The 18,776-nt window shown below is 37.5% G+C and overlaps 1 protein-coding gene across 1 annotated transcript in view; it reads right to left on the reverse strand.

Moving 5' to 3' along the window:
- Window positions 1–12,701: 12,701 nt before the first annotated feature.
- The window catches only part of ABCA5 (ATP binding cassette subfamily A member 5), a 71,236-nt gene continuing 65,161 nt past the window's right edge, over window positions 12,702–18,776 (reverse strand). The window contains exons 32-39 of the mRNA XM_042965772.1: window positions 18,576–18,751; window positions 17,681–17,756; window positions 17,461–17,555; window positions 16,363–16,482; window positions 15,094–15,243; window positions 14,637–14,716; window positions 13,510–13,565; window positions 12,702–12,999 (exon numbers count right to left, since the gene is read on the reverse strand). Of these exons, the coding sequence (XP_042821706.1) occupies window positions 12,892–12,999; window positions 13,510–13,565; window positions 14,637–14,716; window positions 15,094–15,243; window positions 16,363–16,482; window positions 17,461–17,555; window positions 17,681–17,756; window positions 18,576–18,751 (861 nt within the window). The 3' untranslated portion in view covers window positions 12,702–12,891. The remainder of the gene's footprint in view (window positions 13,000–13,509; window positions 13,566–14,636; window positions 14,717–15,093; window positions 15,244–16,362; window positions 16,483–17,460; window positions 17,556–17,680; window positions 17,757–18,575; window positions 18,752–18,776) is intronic.

Here is an 18,776-nt window from a genome sequence, read left to right on the forward strand (position 1 = left end):
CTCATTTGTTTTTACTTTCATCATTATTATCTCCTCTACTTTATTATGAAATATCTTAAACATATAGGATAACACAGCAGAATGTAACAAAATCCCAGATACATATATATGTTCCTCAAACTTAAATAGTATTTTGTCACATTTGGTTTACTTGATTGATTGATTGATTTTTAAGTTTATTTATTTATTTTTGAGGAGGGAGGAGCAGAGAGAGATGGAGAGAGAGAGAATCAATCCCAAGCAGGCTCCACGCTGTCAGTACAGAGTCCAACAAGGGGCCTATTCCACGAACTTTGAAATCATGACCTGAGCCAAAATCAAGAGGCAGGCACTTAACTGACTAAGCCATCCAGGCGCTCCTATTTATTTATTTTTTAAAACAAAATAAAAAATAAAACTGTTTAAGTTAAAGAAAAAGAATTACATGTACATTTAAAGTATCCTTTGTAAAAAAAAAAAAAAGTAAACTCCCTAATCTTAATCTGTTCCTTCAGCCCAGCACATCTTTTCCCACTCATTTTTGCTTTACGAGTTATATATGAATTTCTAAACAGAATATGCCATTATTTTATGGGTGTTTAAATTACAAAAATAATATAATGCTGTATACGTCATTCCGCAACTTGCCTTTTTACTTGATTTTACTTTTATTTTATACGTCCATGTTGATCCATGATGATCTAATTAATTTTTTAAATTTAAAAAAAAATGAATAAAATACAATAATTTAAAACTTACCTAGTGGGGCACCTGGGTGGCTCAGTTGGTTAAGTATCTGACTCTTGATTTCAGCTCAGATCATGATCTCACGGTTTGTGAGTTCAAAGCCCCACATCAGGTTCTGTGCTGACAGCACAGAGCCTGCTTGGGATTTTCTCTCTCTCTCTCTCTCTCTCTCTCTCTCTCTGCCCCTCCTACTCATGCTTGTGTGCTCTCTCTTTCTCACTGTCTCACTCTCTTAAAGATAAACAAACATTAAAAATTTTTTTCAAATAAAACTTACCTATTGTTGGTCATTGAGGCTGCATAGTTTTTCATTCTTATAAACAGGCTGTTGTGACTTCCTGGCACCTGCCTCCTTCTGTGATGGTCAACAGAGTACAGAGAGCACATCCCAGAGATGCATTAATGTGAAGTAAGAAAATATTAGAACTTGTTTGCATTTATTTTTCACCAAAAATATTGACTTACTACTATTTGATATATGGATTGAAAATGGTGCTTTTAATCAGTATACCTGTAAATCGGAAATGTCTCGTGGAGCCTACACGAAGTTTCTGAAATATGAGCGGAAGCCCTACAAGGCTGAGGCATTGATGGTGATCCATTTATCTCTTCATTTCTCAGCATTTGAATCGCATAAGGTTGGGCGATTACATAGCTTTACACGTTATACTATCTCAATTTAGCCTCAACAGGACTTAAAAGGATTTCTGCAAAAACAAAACAAAAAGCCATAAAACGTGTATTGCAAAATTTTTTAATAATGCACAAACAGGTGAAAAATAGGAACATTGCACTTCAAGTATGAGTTTCTTAGATACCATGTTACAAGGTAAAAAGTGTGACCACATATTCGTAATTGACGAGAATGCTTTCATCTTTATCTAACCCTATCGAGTTTGTAGTTCATTGTTGTGAACGTTTGAATAATATTAACACAATAAAATACGTACACAGTGTTGATAGTTTAAAAAATTAAATTTACAGAGCGCCTGGGTGGCTCCGCTGGTTAAGCATCTGCCTTCAGCTCAGGTCATCATCTCACAGTTTGTGAGTTCGAGCCTCACATCGGGCTCTCTGCTGTCAGCACAGAGCCTGCTTCAGATGCTCTTTCCCCGCTCTCTCTGCCCCTGCCCCACTCACTCTCTCTCTCTCTTAAAAATAAACTTAAAACATTTTTTTAAAAGGCTTTAAAAAATTAAATTGAAACACATACATTAAGAGCACATGATACAAAGTCATTTTACTAATAGAGTATAAGGTCCTGAGGGCACCTGGCTGTTTCAGCTGGTAGGGCATCAGACTCTTGATCCGAGGATTGTGAGTTCAAGCCCCACATTGGGCATGGGCCTACTTAAGAAAAAAAAAGAAGTAAAATTCTCAGATGTAGGAACACTGCTCTGGATGTGGGATTTCTTGGTCATGACGTGTGTACAACTTTATCTTTATTCATATCATCAACCTGCCATCCAAAAGTTTTTAAATACAGCTTTTAACCGACACCATATGAAAGTTCCCATTTCCCTAACTCCTCGGACACCTTCCAGTAGATGAATTATTAAAATTCTGAAAAATCGTATGTGAAATAATTGTTGGTTTGCAAACTCGGGAGCTTCCCAGGTGAAATTTGAAACTGGTGTGGTGGACAGAAGGAAGGCAAGGAGAAACTGAAGACAGAGGCAGGCCACTCCAGATGGGCAGGAGGCAGTATTAAGAAGAGAGCTTACTTACCAGGCTTGTTCTGGGCGCCTCAAGACCAGATCTCTGAACCCGCTACCGGAATCTTGAACGTTCATATAGAGGCCTTAACGAGGTTCTGACGTGGACACCCTCCAGAGGGTCTCAACACATAGCTTTCTCAAGGCTGCATCCTGGAAGACCGCTCGGGCAGGGGGGCAGCTGATGGAACATACAAAGTTTGAGGAGGAACATACAAAGGACGGAGGAGGGTGTGCAGAGCCTCTGATTGCCTGAGGTCAGCCAGCAGGTCAACTGGTCATCACATCCTTCCGATGACCTCCTCCACCAAGAATATCTGATTTTTGCATTTGTAGCTTAATTTTAAGAGAAAGAATTTCTTCATCATGTTGAATTCCCCCCTCCCCAACATGATGAAGCTGTTTATCTGGGTCCCTTCTACATCCTTCAGTAAAATGTGTATGTTTTACCTTAAATGTGTTTCATGTCTTTTGTAAAAAAAAATTTTTTTTTGGCCATGGCATAGAATTTCCATTACTAACTTAATAGGATCTATTTTTAAATATATTTTCTACTTAATTGTTGCTTGTATACAGAAGCACTATAAATTCTGCCTGTTAATTTGAACTTTGCTGAACTATTATTTATTCTAACTATAAATTTAAAAAATTTTCTAAACAACACATTTATCTGCTACTAATGAGTTTTACAATATCGGTTTTGTAACCATCTTTACAACTCTCTGAAGTTGAATTCCTGGCATAAAACCCACTTGTTTGTAATATAAGCTCATCCTCTGACTGCTCTCTTTTATAGCACCCTGCTTCTTTTTTCTGGTGCTGAATTAAGTCTTTTGTAGCTCGTATTTCCTTATACAGTCTCCCTTTCCTCCAAATTGCCTATTGTCCTGTCTGTTTGGCCGTTAATTTTAAAAGCACACAGCTAAGCTACACTCAGATTCCTGGCCTACAGACACTGTGAGTCGTTGAATGTATGACATTTTAAGATGCTAAGTTTTGGGGTGATTTGTTACACGGCAATAGATAACCAATACAACCCATCTATTTCTCTGTTATCTTCTAATATACTAGAAGCCCTTTTAAGTCAAGACTTTATTGTTTACCTTGGACCCACACTCCTAACCTAGTGTTTGGGCCAACGCAGGAATTTAAAAAGAAATGAAGATGTTGACTTTAATCACTGACCACTAAGTGTGCGGCTGAATATCAGGGCAGTCCGGGGGCATTCTGCTATGTAGCAGCCTCCTTCTCCCAACATAACACACATCTCAGAATGTAAAACTCCTTTGCCACAAGAAGTCAATCTTCTAATGATGCACTCTTCACCTATTTGTCTTTTCTAGTGTAAATGACTAAATAGCTTTACAGTGGAAATCAGGTAGGGTTAATTTTCAGAAGCCCCTCAGGGAAAGGTGCTCAACCCTCCAAAGTCTGTTCCTGAACTGCCTCCTTCCTTAGACCACTCACAACTTTTGTGCAGACCCCTCAGGCTTCACTGAGTTCAGGATCTTCTCAAATCAGGTGATTCTGATACCCATTTAAGTTTGAAAAACCACTGTTTAGCTAAGGCAAAATCCCATGTCTCTATGCTTTTTTCACAACTGACCACTTTTGACAGGTTATCCTCCAGTGACTTGGCAGGAAGACAAGACAAATAATAAACCTTCAGTCACTACCGGCCACCTTCGGCAACACACACCCTCACATGCGTGTGGGGGGTGTGTGCACATCCAGAGAGATCTACCTATTACACACATTGCCTTTACTTATTTTTGTTTATTTCTTTACTTTGAAAGAGAGAGAGAGTGGGCAAGCAGGGGAGGGACAGAGAGAGAAAGAGGAAGAGAGAGAGAATCCCAAGCAGGTTCCACACCCCGTGCTGAGCTAGATGCGGGGCTTGATCTCACGATCATGAGATCGTGACCTGAGCCGCAATCAAGTGTCCGACACTTAACCAACTGAGCCATCCAGGTGTCCCTCTACAGACATTGCTTTTAACCAGTGCATTCAATATAAGTAAGTGCCTTAGAGCAGAAGCCAGATCCTACAAAAGGCTTAGCGCCATTCTCTCTGAAAGGAAGACATCAGGAACACAACTTCTGAAGTCACACGGCCTGGATTCAAATCCCATCTGTGCTACTTAGAAACTCAGTGTTGTTGAGAAAATCATTTAACACCTCTGGCCTCAGATTCTCCAGCTATAGAGTGGAGGGTGAAAATAAAGATCCTTATTTCTTAGGGTTGCTGCAAGGATTAAATACAATATCCAATACCCGTGAATACACACTCAAACTTTTGCAAGTGTCAGGATCACCTGGAGAGTTTGCAATTAATGCAAACTCTGTGCAATTAATGCACAGATGGCTGGACCCCACTCTTGTTGTTTCTGATCCGGTAGATCTGGGATGACCTGAGAATTTGCGCTGCCCAGCAGATTCTGGCATGGCTGATCAGAAAACCAGTGGTCTATAAAAAATGCATAGAACAACCGAACGGTGCCCTGCACAGTAAGCCCACGATACGTGTTAGCAATTAGTAATTCTAAAGCTTAGTTCTTAACCTATCAAGTCTCTTCTAACAGCAAGAGTTGTTTTGCTTTTTTTTTAAAGTTTATTTATTTATTCTGGGGGGGGGGAGAGAAAGAGAGAGAGAGAGAGAGAAAGAGAACATGAGTGGGGGAGGGGTAGAGAGCGAGGGAGGGAGAGAATCCCAAGCAGGATCTGCCACTAGCACAGAGACTGATGTGGGGCTGGAACCCACGGACCGTGAGATCATGACCTGAGCCGAAATCAAGAGTCGGACGCTTAACCGACTGAGCCACCCAGATGCCCTAGGAGTTGTTTTACTTTTAAAATACTCCTATACAAAATGACACTTTAGTCTTGACACATGTTGATGCTTTCTCCCACCTGAGAATCATCATTGAAATTCTTAATTGTTTATATGGGGGGAAAAATAAGCTTAATTTTTTCAAATAGGTGACTATCGTGAATTTTACTATTTGAAACAAAATTAGAGGTAAAAATCAGATTAGAGGCTGGGTATCTTTATTAACAATGACACCCCCAAACACCTTTTCTGGCAGTTTCTTTTTACCATCTCTGCCCATCTCCCTCCCAATTATTCATAACATCTACTTCCAAGAGAAGAGATAACATGGGATTCCTTGTCCACCTTCTGGAGAGTACCTGAAAAATTTCGTATTTTGTGGCTCCTTAAAAGGAACAAAAGGAGGGATTTTACAATCCAGCCTCAGTCTCTGTCTAGCACACACTTCCTGTCCTTTCTAACCTTTGGCTGCTCTGCCTTCTTCCATTTGACGAATGGCCAGGACTGTCCTCTAGCTCACCTTTCACTTCTTGTTCTTTGTTCAGACATCTTGAGTCCTGCTGTCTCCTCACTATTTCCCAAATGAACCAGCACAGGGATGACCACTGGCCTCAGTAGAGTCCAGCCTCAGACTTCCCAGTGCCTTGCTGGCTCCAACTTGGACTCTCCTTTGGCCATTGCCCTGGGTCTGGGGAAACTCCCCTTCGGCACAGCCCCCTGCTGCCATCTGGCGGCCAGAGGGGTTCAGCAGTTCAGGATTTCGCAGCTTGTTTTGTGCTGGTCTCAGCAGGCACACCTGGCAGGATTAGAAACTGTGTTTCATGGCCTTTGGAGGGAGGGAGTGGGTGGGGGACTGGACCTGAATTGTAAAGTTTGAGATAAAATGGTTTTGAATTAAAAAAACCCTCAGCATTGCCACATTTCCAACGTGAGATTCATTCTTCCCCAGCTCAGAGCTCTGCGTTTAAATTGTAAATTGTTACCTAAATTCACTTTCCGTTAGACTAAAATGACCAAGAAACTTTCGGTGGCTTTTTATACAACTCAGTTCTCATCTTTTTTCTCTCAGTGCTCTGCTGGATAGGCTTTTTATCTTCAACTGCATGAGGGCCAAGACCAGACCCTGGGTTTGCATCTTATATAGACAACATATAACAATATATATGATTCTAATGGCCATAAGTCAAACAGAACTTTAACAGTTCTAACCTTGTAGTTGAAAATGTAAGCAAAGCTATACTGACATGAGGATCTGTCATTCTGTCTTCATCGATTTCTATGTTCATCTCTGGTACCCATTCCTAATATTCATAATGTAGGCCTGAAAATAGGGATGGCCCCCTAAAATAAAGTCCTAAACTGGGAACTTATTAAGAAGTAGGCTAAGAATAGCAGATAAACACCTTAACACGTACTAAGAAAAATCACAAAATAATCAAAATCAAAGATTAACTCAAAATAGCACGGAGTGAAAACTTCATATATGCACAAAGACCTTAAGAATAAGTCTGCAGATAGTGTATCAAATTCTGAATGCTTATTTCACTTTTTACTTATTTTTGAGAGAGAGTGCGAGTGAGCGAGGGGCAGAGAGAGAGGGAGAGTGAGAATCAACCCCACCAACACCTGGAATGTGGACTTCTGGCCTCCAGAACTGTTGAGAACAAATTTCCGTTGTTTTAAACATCTCAATTTGTGGCACTTTGTCATGGTAGCCTTAGGAAACAAATACTACGCATTAGAATAGTTCTTATCCAAGCCAAGGTAATGTGTGAGTTATGCCAGCTCTCCTATTCCAATTATATATTCAGAGACTAGAGACATCAACACCAGACGGACCTACAGATTAGTAGACTATGAACTGGATCTAGGCCAGGATTTTATTCATTACTTGGCCCTCCACTGCCTCCCAACTATGCCACAGGTGCCGTGATGCTTTCGGTCTCTGTGTCAACTTCTATCCTGTGGCCAATACACCCTAAAATATTTGAGCATTCCCCTTTTTCCAGTGTAGTTACCTGGATTAATGGCCACAGATCCCTCTGGAGATCTAGGGGGATAGATACCATGTACACTTGCCATGATATTGCCACCTGGGTGCCCAGTAGTGTCGTGACTGCTGGCCGACCATCAGCTCCCGGGACAGCCTCCGCTAACTTCAGAACAACGTTGGTGTGCCCCTCACCAGCACATTCCCTGTTGCTTTCAGTTGCACCCTCTACCATGGTCTTCAGTCTCGTAAACCTACTCAAGCATGCCCAGTTTTCTGAATCTTTTCACTCCTTTTCCATCACGTACCATGGCTTCTTAACATTGATATGTGACATCGTATGGGCCACTGCTTTTTTTAACGTTTCTAGGAGCTATCTTAGCAGCATGTTCACCCTGCCTGGGGTTCTTGCCAGGGAGTCAAAAACGCTGCATGCCCGAACAGTGCTCCCAAGTAGTCTTTCTTATCTAACTTTATGTTCAGCACCACTCCATCAAGTATCCTCAGAATCCAATCCAATGTACGCTCTCCTAGCTCCTGTGGGTGTGTGTGGCCAAGTACTACGGCTCCCGTGTGGCACTGCCCCTTTCTCCTCTCAGCAAGCCCAGCACAATCTGGCCAAGTAATTTTATGACTTCACCTTGTCGGTTGTAGTCAACAAAAAGAAAATATCAACTACATAATAATTACACAGGAAGAACAGTTTGGTGAAAAAACATTACTAGCCAATACATAAACAAGAGAATTAGCATTCAGTATCTTCTCTTACAACTATGTGAAAGACTTCATATTAATAGGTAAGAATTGGATAAACGGATCCAAAATAATGATGTCATCCTGTTAGTAGAGAATTACAAACCAAAAGGGAAAATAAAATGGCAACCCGAGTGAGGGATTCATTTAGCTGGTCTCTGGGAAGGGCACAGTACAGTCACAACAGGGAACTTGAAAAATCCTATTATGAATTTCAGGGAAAACTAACGATAAAACTTAAGTGACATCTTGTCTTAGAGAAAAATATTGGGTTGCAAAAACCTGAAACTTAGGGCACAGCTGAAAGCTCAAGGTCAAAGCTTGAACATAAACGAAGGGCCACCTGGACAGTTGCCGGCTTACTCTTTGAAGGTAGATCCAGATTTTATGTTCATACTAGCATTTAGTTGACTTCTAAATGGATAGCCCGTTATCTGTTCCAATCATTAAATGAGCAACCTAACCAGCATCCACATCTTAATTTCAAGTTATCAAGGTGAACTTTGGTGCCCTGAGACAACCCTTTTGCTGGTAAATGTGTAACCCTGGGCAGACATGTGTAGAGATGGTGAAAAAAAAAAAAAAATTACAAGTTATTGTGTTGATACTTTTTGGAATCCTGCATTTATTTATGTACGTGGGGGAACAAACCTAATCATGTAGTTTTGTGTATATTGTCCATTTTTAAGATGCTTGAAATTAAGTTTATTTGCTTAATTTTAAAAAAGGCGATTAATTCGATTTGCAAGCTTAGGTTCTTGGGAAGAAGTTGTCCATTACATTTAAAATCTTGTCTGTGTTTGGGAGAACCAAAGTTATTCAAAAATTCTTAGGAAACTGATAAATATATAAGCAGTGTCAAGTATGTGGGAATAACTCAGTCTGTTCAATGTAATAAAACATAAGTGAAAGTGATTGCCTTGTATTTTTACAAAATAGGTTTGAGACAAAAAGATCTACAAGAATACCTAGTTTACACTTAAAATATGAATGTGAACTGAGGCGCCTGGGTGGCTCAATTGGTCAAGCGTCCAACTCTTAATCTCAGCTCAGGTCATGATCTCAAGGTTTTGTGAGTTCGAGCCTGTCAGGCTCTGTACTAACAGCACAGAGCCTGCTTGGGATTCTCTCTTCCTCTCTCTCTCTCTCTGCCCCTCCCCAGCTCACATACACACTCTCTCTCTCAAACATTAAAAAAATATAGGAATGTGAATTAAAACACAAGTAACTGTCAATCTTCCTTCTGTACTTGAAAACTCCCAACAGATACTCAAAAAATAATTGCTAACAACTTTAGTGCCAGTTTTTTTCCTTCATTTTTAATGAGTCGCTCATTCATTTATCAACACGTAATGACAAAAAACCCATTTTAGTATACAAAATGAAAGGTTATCTTAAATTTTCAGTTCTTAAAGCTTATTATTGATAGTATTTATTTTTCTTAAAGAGTAGCACTGAGAATTACATGTATCACATCATGAATAAAAAATAAGTAAACTTTTACCTTATAAGAATAGCTGATATAAAAATTATTCACCTGAGAATAAATTCTTTCACTGTACGTAACACGTTCTTTCAGGAGAGAAAATGAAAAGTTGGTATTAGCAACATTAAAAATACATTAAGGATAAGCATTCCTATTTTGCAAAAATTAATGCCTACTTAGGTATTATATGAAAATACAGTATAGTGTTTCATCAAATTCATAGTACAATCAGAATAAAATGTATGACCAACAGAACAACAATAAAAACAAGGACAACACTGACCCTAAGTAGACTTAATTGTGCTCCGATAAAAGTGTCAGTACCACTAGCAAAGCATTTGTGCTATTATATTATATGGGTATTGATCTTCCTCTACTGGACTGTATGACCTTACAGGGCCAAAATGGATGGTCATCCTTGCATCCAAAGAACCCACTGGCTTGAAAGACAGTCACTAAAATGTCTGTTGAATTAAATTACTCTAAAAATATTTTAATGATTAAAATTTAATTACTGACTTAAGGCAGTCTGTGCCCATTTAAAAGAAAAATGTTAAAGAAAACCTACGGCTTTTGTTGTTCTCTACTGAAAACTGGAAAAAAAAGAAAAATCAAGAGCCCACAAAGTGAAACATAAAATACACTCATTGTAATGTTTTCACTGCTACCATCTGTTTAGTCCCTAACAGCTGCACACAGAGGTTTGCCTTATTAGTCAGTAAACGGAGTCACTCAGTGAAGTCCAGGGTTTACTTTAACATTTTATTGTAGATGGAAAGTATAAACTAGGTGATGCTGTTTTACCCAAATTTTGCCTAATGTATGTATTTATGCACATGTGTTATTGGTATGGGAAAAAAATTTAGATCAGTAATTTAAGAATGTTCAAAAACACAAACGGTACACTAGAAAGAAAAACAGACTTCCTATTTAACTTTCTGTCTCCTTTTCTTCACCCCACTTGCCCTGGCTTTCCTAAATATTAGTTAAATTCTACTTCTGGAATTTAAATAAAAACTTTTAAAAAATTATACTTTTGAATAGGGAAGATTTTACTACTGTGAAAAAGGGAAAACACTCCTACAAATAATTTAATTCATAACCAAAATATATTCACTCTGTGTAAAAAGTAAAAAATTAATTCGTGTCTTTTCGAGAAAATGCTTACAAGCGCACAACAGTAAAGTAACCGAACAAACGTAACAGGTAAGAACTTGATTACAACTACTCAGCGTAACCTCACCTCTCATTTTCCTTTCCATCAGTCACATATTCACAGATGCAAAGCAAACATGACGAAATCAGTGTGCAGAAGGAGGTAATGCTCTATGTTGGCCACACTCCTTAAAATTACACACTTTCCTCAGTAGGGTCAGGTTCTAAGAAACTACCTTTTCAGCGACTGTCCTGGCAAACTGCAGATTGTTCTGTCTCTTGCACGGAGTTGCAGTGCTCCAGGCAACACGTAGCTACAAAAACATACCCCCAATAAAGAAGACCCTGCGTATTTATATCAACACTAGATACTGAAAGGTATCTCCCCAAATTTACGGCACCATTTAGCGATGACTTGCTGAGAAAATGTAACGTGCTATTTATTATCCACAAAAATAAAGATCTTCTTTCCAATGTGTGTTGAGCTGTATTCATCATGCAGGACTAAAGTTCAGTAAAAGTTACAACTTTTACTAAAGATGCAAAAGTGAGATCCTCAGGTGAAGAATCCAAACGCTTGGTATTATGAGGCAAGTGGCTGTCAGTTCCTGATAGAACATTAGAAGCTGGTGCCGACTAAATCTTACGCGGAGAGATAACTTCGTCGTGGGTTGTAAAATCCAAGCAGAGATCGTGAGACAGCCCATTGAGATCAGGGACAAGACCTCAGAGATAGCTTGAAACGCAGGCATCTTTAGGAATGTGTACAGCCAAACAGTAGGTAAAGTATCAGTCACGCACCTTGTGCTGAGAAAGGAACACTATTTTAAATCAGCTGCTAGAACCTAAAACCACAGATGTCTTATGACACAGGAGTGTGAAAAGTTGATTAAGTTTACCTAAGTAAATAATTAATATTATTTCATTAAAGGGTCTGGCTATTTAAAGTAACTCAGTACCAAATTCTTCTGTCATGGCTGTTGATTTTTAAGATTCTCTGTAATGCAATAATCATACTCCCAATACATTTTTTAAATGTATTTAAGTTAATACTTTCATTCATCTGGTTGAAACAGAATATCAGCTAGTATTATTTATACTATATTATACCTAGAGTCCACACATGAGTTCTACAAAGAAGTATTTCCAAGATTATATCGACAATAACCTTACTTCAACTGATAGAGTGAAATTCTGGTTTCTCATTAAAGTAAATTATGTATAGTTTGCTTCTAATCCTTAACTTAATCCCCCAAAGTTTATTTATCTCCCACCAAAGTGGGAGAATCTGAGGTGAGGTACTAAATAAATCTATACAGATACACTTTAAAACTCTATAAAGGTTCAAATAATAAAGTTTACCAACAAAAATGATTACCCAACAAATTATTTTATTCTATAATAAAATAAAATGTGCCCTTTGAGAGAAAGCGGACCAAAAAATTTATATATGCCATGAGGGGTGCAGGAAAAGGTATGGCTGATTCTTCCAACTGTACAGATGATGTCGTTTCTAACTGGCATCAGTCTATTACATAATAAAATTCTAGACACAGCCTTCTTTTAATTACAACGAAAACCACTGGGAATTTTATTGTAAGCATTCAAATACCTGAAGCCCGATGTCTAACATCACCTAATAGAACGAGGTCTCATTTCCTTCAGATGGTGGATGAGTGCCACCTAGTGGAAGGCCCCTCTATCTGCGTGGAGACTGCCCAATGTTTACTTAGCTTCCAGGGATGCCAACTTCCACTCAGTTTCTTTAGAAATTAAAAAGGAGAAGCAAGGAACTTCTGCTTTGTATCTTCTTTTTTGTAAATCATTTATGCATTAGTTTTTTACTTAGACTGGGATACTATATACTTACAGAAAAAGAGGGTATAAATTTAAAAATAAAGATAACTTACAAACAAAATTATTCTATCACTATTTCTTTAAATCATAAATTTAGAAGCACTGTTTTTTGAAAGGTAAAAAAGTAAATATCCAACCTCACATACAGACTGCAGTTCAACAGACTTCGTGTACAAACATGCAGTTTCAATAATTTATACACAAGTTTTATTTGAAGAAAAGCGAAACACACAACCACAGCATTTCAATTAAGGAACTCAGGAAAATCTCAAGTGCTTCCATGGTTCTTCAGTCACCGTTCAAATAATACACCCTTAAACCAAAGTTAAAAATAAAGTAAACAAGAAATAAATTCAGTAAGCAGACTGAACAATACATATTCAAAATACTACTCTGTCTTCCTGTGTTCTTTCCCACCACAGTGTGCTGTTTAAAGTTCCACAACTATTATCTTCTTCCTCTTGTTCTTTAGTGAGTTCTACAAAAACCTAAACGAAAGTAAATAAATGAATATGGTATTCTGTATCACAATCATCTCAAAGAATTTTTTAATTAAATCAGAAACAGTATAAGGCTACATCCAAATACATTAACCATTCAAGATCAAGAGATATATTGGTATATTACTTAAGCAGAATAACCTCCATTAATCACCTAAAGAGATGAATGCTATGAGGACTAATAGATATTTTTGATTAATATATGGAAACGGCACTGTCATGAAAAATAATTTATAAATATTTAAGCAATGTAACTATAGATATAGGAAATACCATCAACAACACTCATTTTCTTTACTGAAGAAAAAATATTGAGCTGTTCAAAATAAGCAGATGGAGAACCTGGAGTTTTTTGAAATTATACAGTTTAGGTCGACCGTGTAATAATTTTGTCTCTGGTTCACACGCACCCTCCCCCTCTCCAATATAAATCTAAACAATTAGATATTAGACACTTTCTTCTATAAAAGAATTTTTAAAAATTTAACTTTATAGTACCTGTTCCAGTGTTGCTTGAGAAAAGCTATATTCTTCAATGGCGAAAGTATGTTTAGCTATTAAAATATGAAAATATTTTACTGATTAACATTTTAAAATAAAAACGGCAGTTACTACTAAGTGGTTAACCACCCGTTTAAAAAAATTTTTTTTCTGTCATCAACTCATTTAAATTTGAAGCTGCCAAAACACGTTCCTCTTCTCTCTGGTCTCAGGCCCCCAGCTGGCCCGCAGCCCGAAGCACCACACCTGCGAGGTGACCTGCCTCGCTCACCTGCCTCGCTCACCTGCCTCGCTCACCTGCCTCTTCTAAGCAGCTCCCTCCGGTTTACCCCGCCTTCTCCCTCACTATGCCTTTTCTCAGGCCTGCTCTGGCGCCCTGCTCTCTACCTTTCGTTCCCCAATTTCCATCACAGCCTGTTCTGAACTTCGTGAACTAGACCCCGGTCACTGTTCCTATGTCCATATACTTTCTAATATTTATTTCAGATCCTCTTGCAATCTGATCTACTACCAAATTTTCTGGTTTTCTTATTCATTCCTGTCGTGGAATTCTCCCCAAGCAGTACGGAGGTGGTTTCATAGTTTATACATTCCATAAAACAACCTGTACACGAATACCTGCCCCATCCAGGAGTTCACCTCTCTCCACTTGCTACCAGGATAGCTTCTTCCTACCAACAACTTATTTTTAAAAATGCCAAGTTTCAACAAGCTTCATTAAAGCTTTTAGGAATGTCCACATTCCTACGCTATGAATTTTCCTCTCCTGTCTCCTGTTGCCACTGGAGTCTTGCTACCATTGCTACTTCTAAGGCCTGATACAAAGTGAGAATTCAGTGTTCTGGAATGAACCACTGAGTGCTAATTAAGCTAAACTTTCTCACAGATGCAATGTGAAAAACTGTAGTGATGTCGACTAAAACAGTAAAAGATTTACACTACGATATAGCTGATGTACCAAACCTCTACAACGTTAGCATTTACCTACATCTTAGATTAAACTAATAAAGGGTTATCTCTTTATTTACAATGGCTTCTATAATAAGCAGTCCCAATTTTCAAACTTTGTAAGTAAAATTCTTTTATGATTTGAAAGCTACCTTGCCATGTTTTTCAAATCTTACCTTCTTCCAGCTTAGAAAAAGACTGTGCAAGGGATGGAACATCTTCCTTAGGAATCTTATAAGCCAAAATAGAAGAAAAACTGAAAACAGATAAAATATAGAAAAATTTAAAAATGACGACTAATATGTTCTAAAGTTCAAGCTCTTTAAAGTTTAAAATCAAACTCCAATGATTTATTTTGATGCATATTTAGATAAACACTGTTTTAAATCTTAAAATATTTCCATGCAAAACAACTCTTTTATTACCACTGATATGAGAAATTTAAAAAGTTTAAATATTATTGAAAATTGCAAGATCTAATACTAAATAGATATAAAACTGCAGTCATCACACTGCATTAGTTCACTACTGGTGATAATAACAGACTTTTTTTTTCCTAATCCTTAATACAATAGCCAAGTTTTAATGATTATTTATTGCTCTACAAAACAAACAAATTTTAAAAATCTTTACCTCTCCTGACGGCTTGCATTTGGGAAAATATACTGAATTTCTCTTTGAAGGCGGTCTACTTCTAGGTTTTCCACCCATTCCTTTAACTTAATTTCCAAAAAGTAGCCTTTTCCAAATTTACTCTTCAGATGCTGGACGGTCCCAATACACCTATAGTTATTTTTAAAAGAAAACTCAGACTTAAGATGACTTGACAGTTTCAAAGTATGATTTCTCACTTAAAGGATGATTTAAATTAAATGTTTATAATGGAATACTTTTAGATTTATAGACAAGTTGCAAATATAATACAGTCTCCATACACCCCTCAACCAGTTTCAACTTCCTTAATATTATGATCTTATATTACCATGGCACATTTGTCAAAATTAAGAAACCAATATTGGTTAATATTACTATTAACTTTATATTTGATTTTATTTGGATTGCACCCGTTTTTCCACTCATGTCCTTTTTTCTGTTCTAGGATCTATCCAGGATACACAGTGCACTTAGTTATCATGTCTCCTTAGACCCCACTGGTCTGTGACTTTCTTAATCTTTCCTTCTTTTTCACCTTTGACAGTTTTGAGAATTGGTCAAGTGTTTCAACTGGGAATAGTCTGATTATTTTTCTCAGAATTAGACAGGAGTTACGGGTTTTTGGAGAAAATGCCGTGGAGCAAGAGTACCTTTCTTATCACATCGTATCAGGGGTACATGATAGCCACGTGACACTGCTCTACTGTGTGGTTACCACTGTCCCCTTCCCATACGTTAGAAGAGACTGGTTAAATCACACTACTTTCGGGAGGTGGAAGACTGAGATCCGCTTCCTGGAGGAGGCAGTATTTCCATATACTGTTTAGAATCTTTCTGTAAGGAAAATTTGCTCTCCTTCCACATTAATTTATTTATTCAGCCACTTATTTATAGGAGTATCAACATGAATTATAAATGTATTTATTTATTTAATATTTTTTATAAGTGTATTTATTTATACTTTGGGTTACAACCCCATACAATGCCTAGCAATCTTTTAAAATAACAGATATCATGCATGAAAAATAACATTCCAAGTTGCTGAATCATTAAGCCAATTACAAATGCAAAGTAGTCATTTTTTGGAAATAAACCAACATATTTTCAAGTAATTCTATAGAAAGCTAACTGATTCAAAAACTCAAATAAGGATACTTTTTTTAGCATTTACATTTATTATTGTAAGTTTTTGAAACGGTTATTCAAAATCTACCCCCCACCCAAATGGCATGCCCTTCAGACATTTACCGTAACTGCCCAGATACCATGATAGCCACTCGGTCACAGACAGCCTCTGCTTCTTCCATATAATGAGTCGTCAGAATAGCAGCCCGCTTTTTGTTTTTAAATGCAGTTCGAATTGCTCGCCTATAAAACATAAGTAAAATAAACAGAGAAAAGCAAACGAATGCTAATGAAAATCCAACTCTCTGGTTAATTAAAATTTATCAAATATCAACTGCTGTAGTGAATATACACTGCCCAACTATGATTCTTCTAATTTATTTTCCTTTATTTTGGAAAGTTTGTCAAATAAACAGAAACTCCATGATTTCAAATATTTCTCTGCATTAAAAAATAAATTATAAAATTTGATGCTTTTTCACATTTTAACAAAAATTGCCATAGAATCATAAGGAAAACTTAATATGCATCTCTACACCAAACCTCACATTTTATAGACATGGAAATCTAGGCTCAAAAAGTTGGCCAACTAATTAGCACCATGAATTCCTAAGAGTTCCAACATAAATTCAAGCCAATGTTATTATGAGAATTATAATTTATATGTTAAATGACTAGGAAAAAAATCTTTTAAAGGCTATTCAGAAAGCAGTACTCTTTATTTGAATAATTACCCATATACTCATTTTTGTTCTGGAATAAATAAAATATTACTAATATTTCATGAAAGTATGAAGTATGATAAAGTTTAAAAGTTCATGGGATTCTCCAGAAATCAAAATATTCAATTTTTAATTATCATTTTGCCATTTGCATAGGATTTTAACTCAGTGTGAATATGAATATATAAATAACACAAAACCATTAATTATAATAAAGTATTCTTTTACTCCAAAGTATGATACAGTTTAATGCGCCCCCAGTGTCTTTATTAGTTTTCTTTATTTTTGAGAGGCAGAGAGAGAGACAGAGCATGAGTGGGGGAGGGGCAGAGAGAGAGGGAGACACAGAATCTGAAGCAGCCTCCAGGCTCTGAGCACAGAGCCCAACTCGGGGCCAAACTCACAAACCGTGAGATCATGACCTGAGCTGAAGTCGGATGCTCAACCAACCGAGCCACCCAGACGCCCCTGTCCCAAGTGTCTCTAATGTCATACTCACCACATGTGCTGTTTGGCTTTAGGGTCCATACCCGTAGATGGTTCATCTAGCAGAGTAATGGGAGGGTTCCCCAGCATACTCAGGGCAAAACACAACTAGATAGAAAGGAAAGAGGCGGAGGGGGACTAATAAGCCTTCACATAAGAAATTTGATCAAGACAGTATCAGGCTCTAAACTGATCCATAAAACATACACATATCTGTTGTTCAATAAAAGTACCTTTCGCTTGATTCCTGCAGGTAGTTTCTTTACAGTTTTCTGAAGATGTTCTTTTAAATCAAGTGCATTCGTTATCCTGCAAAATAGGTAATACAAAATGAGTGTATTATCAGTCATTGTTTGTGATCATTCACAGTCTTTTTTCTAGAACACTCTGTTGAAGGGGTGCCTGAGTGGCTCAGGAGGTTGAGCATCTGGCTCTTGATTCAAGTGATGATTTCAGAGTTTGTGGGATCAAGCCCCACATCCGGCTCTGCTTGGGATTCTTTCTCTCCTTAGCTCTCTGCCCCTCCCCCACTCCTGTGCATGCACACACACACACGTGTTCTCTCTCTCAAACACAGATAAACATTAAAAACAAACAAACAAAAAGAACACTCAGCTGAAGCTTACTATATAATTAGACCTCTAATTTACATCATTTTAAACAAATTACTATCTTGACAAAAAGGTTCACTTTAAAATAAGTTTCGGGGCATCTGGGTAGCTCAGTTGCTTAAACATCTAACTTTGGCTCAGGTCACGATCTCACAGTTTGTGAATTTAAGCCCCGCATCAAGCTTTCTGCTATCAGCACAGAGCCCGCTTGGATCCTCTGTCCCCCTCTCTCTGCCTTCCCCCATTTGTGCACGAATGTGCTTTCTCTCAAGATAAACATTAAAAAAATCTAATTAAAATAAATTTCATGACATTTATAGGCACATTCATTCTGTAATGAGAAACAGAAAAATTACCTTTTTATTTTCGTAACTATCATAATTCTGTAAAGAATATATGAAAAAGTAATGACCATTTTCAATGAAAAGTGTGATCCACAAAAATGTCTTTAAAAATTAAACTTTTAAAATGTGAACTGTACACCTTTCTCTGGGTAATAAAAAGGTTCCAATTTTACCGATTTATGATTTCTTTCACGTCACTCGTGCTCATTCCTTTTACAGCTCCGTAAATTTCAAAATGTTCCTGCAATGTAATGTCTGGCCACAGTGGGTTTATCTGAGGACAGTATCCCATATACTTAATGGAATCATCATCTTCAGTTGGGTCTGAAGAATAATCTCCTAGAAATACCTACAGAAATACAAACCAATTTTAA

Source organism: Panthera tigris, chromosome E1, assembly GCF_018350195.1.
Source record: "Panthera tigris isolate Pti1 chromosome E1, P.tigris_Pti1_mat1.1, whole genome shotgun sequence".
NCBI lineage: Eukaryota > Metazoa > Chordata > Mammalia > Carnivora > Felidae > Panthera > Panthera tigris.